The sequence below is a fragment of the Nanorana parkeri genome, unplaced genomic scaffold (genome assembly GCF_000935625.1).
Source record: "Nanorana parkeri isolate BGI_ZX_2015 unplaced genomic scaffold, ASM93562v1 scaffold29, whole genome shotgun sequence".
Classification (NCBI taxonomy): Eukaryota; Metazoa; Chordata; class Amphibia; order Anura; family Dicroglossidae; genus Nanorana; species Nanorana parkeri.
Genome location: NW_017306297.1, coordinates 2,978,183 through 2,987,471, shown reverse-complemented (window position 1 = coordinate 2,987,471; position 9,289 = coordinate 2,978,183). Strand labels below are relative to the sequence as shown.

The 9,289-nt window shown below is 44.7% G+C and overlaps 2 protein-coding genes across 4 annotated transcripts in view; one reads left to right on the top strand and one right to left on the bottom strand.

Moving 5' to 3' along the window:
• NCBP2 (nuclear cap binding protein subunit 2) overlaps positions 1-3,071 on the bottom strand; it is a 30,619-nt gene extending 27,548 nt beyond the window's left edge. For all 3 annotated transcript variants that reach the window (XM_018567602.1, XM_018567593.1, XM_018567610.1), the window contains exon 1: positions 2,945-3,071. In XM_018567602.1, the coding sequence (XP_018423104.1) occupies positions 2,945-3,010 (66 nt within the window). In that variant the 5' untranslated portion in view covers positions 3,011-3,071. The remainder of the gene's footprint in view (positions 1-2,944) is intronic.
• A 387-nt stretch (positions 3,072-3,458) lies between these two features.
• LOC108795746 (uncharacterized protein NCBP2-AS2-like) lies at positions 3,459-3,785 on the top strand. The gene has a single exon (XM_018567042.1). It carries the CDS (start codon positions 3,459-3,461, stop codon positions 3,783-3,785), a length of 327 nt encoding a protein of 108 aa, XP_018422544.1.
• Positions 3,786-9,289: the final 5,504 nt, after the last annotated feature.

Below are 9,289 nucleotides of genomic sequence, written 5' to 3'. Positions count from 1 at the left end.
ATGCAAAAAAATGCACGCATAGGACATTGTGTGTGTGCGTTGAGTGCTGCCGCCATTTCACTGTGCCGTATTGTGGTAGCGAGGCAGCAGAACTCTCACACGCACAATGTGCATTAAAGGGCAAGTTCACTTTCCCAGGTAATATGGGAAAATGGAATTACCCGATCAAATCTGGCCCCGTCTCTCCCAAAACCCCCACCCCCCGGCTATACTTACATTTCGGCAAACAGTCCTTACCCTCCGCCGGTACAGGTGTACTGTCCTTACCCCGTACTGTCCAGCGCAGTCCTGCCCTATGCATTTTGAATTTCGCTCGCAAATTGCAAGCACTCATTGAGAAGCGCTGTTTAGCACAGACCAATACAGTTTTGATTAAGGATGCACAGATACAGAGTATTTGGGCAAGTACTAGTACTCGCCCAAATGCTCGATATCTTCTCCAATACCTGAACTTCTGGTCAGAGGAAGGACTTCCTCTGACCGGCAGTGCCGGAGGGGAACATGGAGCCAGCTTCCCGTGCAATCAGGATTGCACTGATTGGCCAGGAAGCCAGCCAATTGGCTGGGAAGCCAGCTTCCCAGCCATTCACAATCAAGCTGGCCAAACATGAAGTCGGCTTCCCTGGCAGTCAGGAAGCCGGGTAGCATCTCATTACCCGCTGCCCGGCTTCCTGATTGCCGGGAAGCTTGCTCCATGCAAACGGAAGCACCGATACTCGGCGAGTACCGAAAGCAAAATATCGGTACTCTATACCCAAAAACCGGTATTGGTGCATCCCTAGTTTTAATTAAAACTATTTTTTTTTGTATTGGGACAAGTAGATTGTTATGAAGGACAAGTAGATTGTTATGAAGGACAAGTAGATTTGGCCCCCGCTTTAGCCCTTGGACAAGTAGTTTTTTCAAAAATGTCCACACCCCTGTATTATATACACACACACACACACGTATATATCTATAAATAATAAAAAACACATGGAAAGTAAATTCCTATTCTATTGTAAAGAAAACTATTACTGTAAAATGCCCACCCACCAACATCATCTGCTCTTAAAACATGCCACACTTTTTTTCCACACATAACCCAACTCTAATCATAGCACAGAAAAAAAAAAGTCTCTTTAAGGGCCTGTTCACATGAGTTTCAGGTCCTGATCAGGTCCAGATCTGCAGACGCGGTGATACTGATGCAGTGCGTTTTGGCCGCGTTTTTGATGCGTTCCAGTGGGGCTGTTAGTATGTTAGCTGCAGTGCGTTTTTGACACGTTTGCGTTTCCTGACTGTACAAAATGTGACATGCAGTATTTTTCGGTCGTAAGCTGAACGGACTGCGCACGTGAGAACTGTAGCCCATAAAACACATAGGGATACATTTTGCGTGCAGGAGCGTACGGATCAGGTCAGCACACAAAACGGACGTCGTGTGAAGAGGCCCTTAGGGCTAGTTCACTATTGTGATGCAGTCCGTTCAGTTTGGCTGCTGCAGCCAGAATACATCACAAAGCTTTCCTATGGGATTTCTGGTGCTCTAGTCACACAAGTGCAGTCTGTTCCGATGCAGTTATAAAAAATACTGCTCGGCCTATTTTAGCTGCATCGGATTGCAAGGGAACCCATCACAAATGCATGCAAATGCACTGGAACACATCTGAAATCCCATTTTAAGCAAGCCTCAACCCCCAAATAACCCTCATCCATTGCATTGCAGCTGCGTGGACGCACACAGTTCTGGTGTGAACTAGCCTTTACAGTGTGGCTGTTCCACTAATGGGGAGCAACATTTTCCTTTGGACATATTCTCATACCACCTAAAAAAAAAAGACGACCAGCCAGAACAAGACTTATAGAAGAATCTGGACATTTAGTCTTAAACGGTTACAATTAGGAATGCACCGATACTAGCATCAGTGCTGAGCCCGGCTTCCCGATTGGCCGTGAAGCCGGCTCCATGCTTCCTCATCACTTGTGACCATTACATATCTAATGTGTTTGGTGCTGTCCCCCCCACCCCCCCCCCAAAAAAAACACCACTTCAGTGTTAGTGATATTAAAGTCAAAACATTTATAAGCTATTTTAAATGCTGATGAGATCTCCTACAATGGATGCTAGTTAATGTGTAAATGTTTGTTTCCTTCAGAATCTGCTGGTCCCCTGAGCACTGGCCCTTGTATTCTGTTTTAGGAGGACTCCTTTCCCTTACAGGGTCCTATGGAGCCACCCGTGTGTGTTAGTAAACTGTGTATCTCCACAAAGACAGCAATGCAAGCCTCTCCTCTGCTCTCCCTTCTCCAATCCAGTAGATGGAAAGTTGCTGGAGACTTGTGATCTTGTACTGGTCAGGCAGTTCAGGGAAGTGGAGCTGGAAGAGTTGGAGCTGTTGAGAAGCATGATGACTGGGAGACAATATAAAGAAATACTTTGCTAGACAATGTATATTTGTTTGATGTGGACTCAATATTTATAAAAGTTTAAAGGCTGGGTATGTGTTTAATGTTACACCCATACGGATGATGAAACAAGTTCAGATTGTTCCTGTGTGGACTGTCCTGGAGACTACAATAGGTTGTGCAGCCCCATAGGGAAGAGCTCCATTGATTGTGGACAGGTCAGCGGTGGGTTCCTGTATTGTAGGATAAGTGTGCTCAAAGTACATGTGCCCTTTAAAGTGGTCTAGTGTGGTGAGAGACAAGCAGGCTGTTGCTGACCTTCCTGTGAAAATGCTCTCTACCTGGCTTTCCCTGGTGGTCAATATTGGAGAAACTGGCCTGAGACAATCATGTAGATCAAAGCTCCTAATCTGACCCCCGTTGTGATAGAGGTGAGTAGACCACAAGTTAGCAGACCCTCCTCTCGGGCGGTCTACATTCGGGACTTCGCCCATATAGGATTTATCTACTATACACAGTACCACACACACATGTCGAGATCACTCGGCCCCCTCACCTTAAAATGCTGGTCTCGGTACTGGCTTAACTCCACATAGGAGTCGCTTTTCAAAGCGCTGATCATCTCTTCGATCTCTCTAGAACCCCGGCCGCCGCCGCGCAACAGCACTAACACGATTTCTTGAATTGCGGCAGGGGCGAACCAATGAGCAGAAAGTACGCGGTATCACTTCCGTAGCAAACTCCGCCATCTTTAAGAAGGGCAAATAATTGTTAGGGGTTAAACGGGAAGAGCATTGTGACGAGCAAGTCAGAGGTGAACCAATAAACAGAAGGTACTCGGTATTACTTCCGCAACTTCTTCCGCCATCTTTAAGGAGGGCAAATCGTTGTATAAGACGGGAAGAGCATTATAACAGGCAGGTAAAGTAGATAGCGTGGGACGCTGTGTGTGGCTTTAATTGTCCTTCAATGACCGCTTATCTCTCCATTTAGGGCTCCGCTATCTGTGGTCCACCAGCGACCTTTGAGCCCCGTGCCCGGCCACAGGAGGGCGACTCAGCCAAGCAGCCATGGTGTTTCGTCGGTTTCTCTATAACCTCCTGAACAACCCTCAGCTGATCGAGAAACTGTCCGAGTCTCGGCCTATCCGCAGGGCCGCCCAGATCACTGCCTTCGCCGTCACCAAGGCTCAGCTGGCCAGCAAGGACGCAGCCCAGCGTGTGCTCCGCTCCGACACTGTGCGACAGATGACCCAGGACGGCGCCCCCCGGAACCTGGTGGACATGGCCCGCAAGATGGACAGGGTCAGGGACACGTTTATGAAGGAGCTCAGGACTGGCATGAAGGAGATAAAAGGAGAGATGAAACAATCAGATGGCAAGAAAAGAGGACAGTGACTGGAGGGCAGACACTTACCTTCTACAATGCAATGGCTGACAGCCCTTTTTAATCATTCTAATGTATTGTACGAAATAAATCCTCACTAGCTCAATCAGAAATGTCTGCCACGAAATAAATCCTCACTAGCTCAATCAGAAATGTCTGCCATCTCTGGCGCTGTCCACCATCAGGATTTGCTGCTAACAACTTCTGCTGGAGCGCTCTCAAAGGCTCACCATATACGTTACAATCTGCCAGTACAATCAATTTTAAGGTAAATGTAAAGGGAATTGTACAATCAGATTGTAACATGTCTGATCACATAAAATATATTTCCACTTTGGCAGCCAAATTGGGATAAGAAACCCCTCAGAAATCAATCAGCTTCACTGCCTGTATAAAACCTGCATCCCTTATGTAGTACAGCAATATGAAAAGAACATGAGGGCTTTCGCCCCGTGACCTCATTACAACTCTGAAATCTTTATTTACATGCGCTTGTTGAATATATACACCATTGTTACCTGGTATTTACATTTCAGAGGGCTCCGAGATGACACATATGGGACTTCCAATTGTTTTTAGGGGTTACAGTGTTATGACTGATATGTTTTACACGGATGGTGAAGCTGATTGTTTGTTTTTTTTTCCTGGGGGAAGGTGGTTCCATATTTAATTTGTTCCTGGCCAGCATGCAGAGTGGTGCGGTTCTAAAGGAAAATCCTTGCTGGAAAATCCTATTTAGCTTCCCCCTTGTATATAATGTGAGTGAGGAGGATTGGGAGTTATGTCTATCAAAATTAACCCTGTCTGCCCTATGCTGGCAGATCTGTCCTAATAAAGGGTTAATGAGCACAATGTAATGTATCATACTGTACAATATATATAAAATATTTTTTTTTGGTAAAGTTTAATTCTGTGTTTCCATTAAAGTGACACTAAACTCAGGAGTTAGATCCTTAAAAATGTATTCAAGTTCCTTTTAACTAGTCACAAATATGTATCTTATTTGTGTATCACTCGGCTGTAGATCCTCAAATCATCTCTGAATTCATGCTGACACTGTCCTTCCTTCTGGAGGGTGGCTACTTTTGTTCCCCATGGTCCCTGTGTGTGTGGTAAAGTAGTCACCGCTCAAAGATCTATGATGGACTACAATCTCAATACAATACAAATTAGAAAACTGAACGTAAGATTGTAGTCCATTACAGGAGTGAGCTTGGAGCGGTGACTACTTTCCAACACACACAGGGACCATGGAGAGCAAAAGTAGCCACACTCCAGAAGGAAAGACAATGTCAGCACCAATTCAGAGATGATTGAAGATCTACAGCTGAGTGATACACAAATAAAATACATTTTTGTTAATAGTTGGGGTAGTTGAATGCATTTTAAAATGTAACTCCTGAGTTGAATGTCACTTTTAAGTGGTTCATTGTATGTTGTTGATGCTCGGTCCATCCCTTATCGGCACACTGCCCTCTATTCTAAGCAATAAAGCTGACTATATAGTTCTACATATAAACCTGATCCAAAGAAACAATTATTACTTTTTAGATAGTGTATGAATGTGAATACATAACAAACATAGTGGGGGGGTGGGTCTCAAATTTTACTACAGACATGGAATTACTATTTAAAGAGGCGAGGGGCACAAACTCTACTCACCCCTCTAGCAGAGTCAGGCGTTGCTTAATTCCACGCTGTTGATCCTGACCAGCCAAACTGACCATCCTTTACCCTTTAGTGTGCAGATCATGTCAAAAATTCCCCCTTCAAGTTTCTAGGTATATTTTCTGAATGACAATGGAAAGGAATCTGACAGCCAAAGTGCTTAGAGAAGAACAGTCAGACTTTGGGTCCTATCTATAACGAAGCAGAAACATGACCTATATGCATAGAAAATTGAAAGTTCTCTTTTATTTTTATGTAAAGGTTGTCCTCATAATTCTTCATTCAACAGCGAAAAGCTGTCAAAATACTATACAAAAGCGCATCCTCCTCCTGCAATATAGTTGTAAAATCATTAAAATTCTCATACATGTGATGGTGTGGTCTGACACAAAAAGAAAGAAGTAATTTAAAACTCCATTCTACAGATTCTAGATTTGACCCAAAAGGTCTCTTATTCTCCTCATCCACTTTACAAACCCTGCATCATCTTCATCGGTAATAATTAAGGATGCACCGATACCACTTTTTCCAGACTGAGTCCGAGTACCAATACTTTTCCTCAAGTACTCACCGACGGGGCCAGACTAGGATAAAAAAATAGGTCCGGGCGTTTTGGACTTAGCAGCCCAATCACATGACCCCCAACAGGCCCCACCCTGTTGCAATCTGGGGGTGGGGCCAAGCAGAGCACAATCAAGGGGTGAAGCCAGCTGCCTAATTACAGGAGCTCTGTATATACAGCATATATAGTATAGACTCTATAGGTGGTGCATACAGTATAGGTTCTATAAGGGACAAGCAGGTATAGGATAAATAAGGGTCCATGTTAGCAGGAACCCTTGAAAAAAATATAAATCACCCATATATTAATATTACCCATTTCTACAATGGTCTTATTGAGTATCCGTTGCCTCCAGAGCTGGTAAAGTTGACTAGTTGTCTTTGGCACAGCCTGTCCTCAAAATCCCAAAGGTGGACTTTTCAGTTGATGTCTAGCTTAGCAAACTTATTGAAAGGCAATGGGTTTCCAAGAGTAGGAGTGAGTGGTAGCAACCTCGACGCTATACTCACAATCAGCCATACAAGGAGCCTCCTAGCACCTTCAGCCATGACCCCCATACCAGCCCTGGGGACATGTCTCAGTCTGGCCCCTGTGTCACCTCTCACTCTGGCTCCTGTGTCCCCCCTGAGTCTGGTGCATGTGTTCCCTCATTCTAGCCCCATGTCCCCCTCAGTCTTGTCCATGTGTCCCCTCAGTCTGCCCCCCCGTGTGTCTCCCTTCAGGACACTGTATTCCTTTGGTGTTTTACCGGTGTATCCCTCCTCAGTGCCTGGTAATAATTCCATGAAATAATGTGATTTCAGTCAGGCACAGCACAGTGTCCTGCACAGTCCTCCCGGATCGGTCTGGGCAGCCGTCTGATGTCCGCTGGTGATGGGGGTGGGGCGGCTCCATTCTGTGTCTGCTATGCCTGTTCGTTCTGAGAGCTCCAGTGACCAGAGAGCACAGAGAAGGCCATCGGGTATAGCAAGTGCCCGGTATCCCCAATGGCCAGTCCGGCCCTGTTCATACATAAACTTTCATGCAATTTCAGGCCAGTCTATGTGTTTAGCTTCCCATGAGTACAATCAAGGGCAATACGTGTGATTTTCAAAAACCAGTGTCATTATAAGACTTCTCCCCCTTCCCCCTCAACCTCCCTTCCCCTCCACCCCCTAAAACCTCATATCCCCACCAATAGGGAATCTTTGCCTCCTGGAGTGGTCTAGTCAATGCCCGTCGCCAGAGTTCTGCGCGACAAGTCCAGGAAACTTTTAATCCGGACTCCATCCCACTCCACATTTCCCATCACCTGTGCTTTCTGTAAAATGATTTCTTTAATATTGAACAAATGGATCCTGCCGAAGACATCTCTTGGGTATCAGAATTTGGGATTATATAGTGTTGGTAGTCTATGTATGCAATCAAATTTGATCGGTTCTATAGTAAGGCAATGCAGCAAAGTGTTAAAAATCCCTACAATAGATGTCTTTAGATCTTCAGGACCTATAGTCTATGGGAAACCCCGGACGCAAAGGTTATTCCTCCTATTCCTATCCTCCATGTCATCTATTTGAGTCCAGAGTGATTGGAGGATACCATGCTGTTGGTGAGTAATCTGTTTTAGTCTCTCCATTTCAGCAGTTAAAGGTGTAAGAGAAGTCTCCACAGCACTCAAACAAGTATGGGACTGCTACAAAATTTCCCTCAGATCCTTTATATCTTGTTTCTATTCCCTTTCCATTTTGGGAAACATATGCTCAATATCGCATTTAGTTGGTAATAGACCAAAGTACTTACGAAAGGCTTGTGGGATATCTCCCTCCTCCAGTCCATCACTAGACAGCCCAGTCTCTTGCTCCCTGTCTGTCATATCTGAAGCTGGAGATGCTGTAAGTGATGCTTGGGGTGATATTGGCAAAAGCATCTGCTGAAGATTACTGCCTAATTCCTGGTCTGTTACATCAGACAGCAGCAAGACCGCTGGAGACATCAAAGAGAGGGTCTGTTTGTGATTGCAGCCCTGTGCCATCTTATCTTCCTATGTCTCTGCAGAGCATTCCACTGATTTTGGGAAAAAATCAGCAATGTTCCTCCTTGCTATGCCCTGTGGTCGGCGTCTTGAAGCCTTAAATATTTTTTATCAAACCCCATTGTTACAAAGAAGTATGTATTTTCTATAGGTAGTTGTCTAATGTATTTCTCTACTGAACCCTTCCAGTGATGGTAATACGTTCACTTGTTTTTCACTTTCAAAGAAATGATTCTAGATGATATTAAAAAACTAGAAGTCAAAAGGAAAGAAAAGGAGAAGCTTTGCTGCTCAAAAGGAGTTTGGGATTTAATGGAAAAAACCCATCTGATTATAAGATCTGCTGACAAAGAAGGTGGTGGGGTGTTGTATCATGTTACTGGATAAGGGCCTATTCACATCACCTCCAGACCAGACTGTTTCTGGACCTAAAATGCATCCCAATGTTTCCCTGTGCTCTTCTTGGCCTCAGTTCACACCATCGCAGTCAGTTCCCGATCAAACCAAAAAAGTACTGTGTGTCACACTTTGTCTGGTCCTTACCGGAATGCGCACAAACGCGTCAAAAACGGAATGCAATGGGGGGAAAAACATTTTTTTTGGCTGGTTTGGATGATCTCATCACCCCTGGACTTCCTTGTTCTGTGGAGAGAGAGATTTGTGAAGATAGGAACCATGATGGCTGAAGTGGGCACTGAATTCTTTGTAGAACTTGAGGTAGCCTGCCCAGAGCTGTATGATACGAGGCATGGGCAATATAAGAACAATAATAGGAAGGTGGACAAGTGGAGAGGCATTGCTGCCCAGGTTGTCCCTGGCTATAATCATTTGAGCAGCTCTGAAAAGAACAACTGTGGTAGGTTCATGTCTCTTATGTGCAAGCATTGTGCTGCTCTTTTCCTGGCTATCTGTAGGTCTTGCAGAGGTCCCCAAGCAAGACCTCAAATTGAACGCGTCAAAACGCAACGCAGTGCGTTCCAGATCTAGCCCGGAAAATGGTGTGAACCTGCCCTAAGAGTGATTAAATTCTGGACATTAAAAGGTTGCTATCAGATAGAGAAACATATCAAATATTGAGGGGGAACCCTACAACTCAATATGAACCAGAATCAGACGCTTTATTAGATAAAGCATTAAAGGAGGGGATTTTAAATAAGAAGGAGTAGTATTTGATACCCTTAGCTACTTGTATCCCTGAAATGAATTATTTATCTAAGGGACACAGGTATTTTTTAATTACTTGAGTCCCAGGGCATTTTCCTCCCTACATCCAG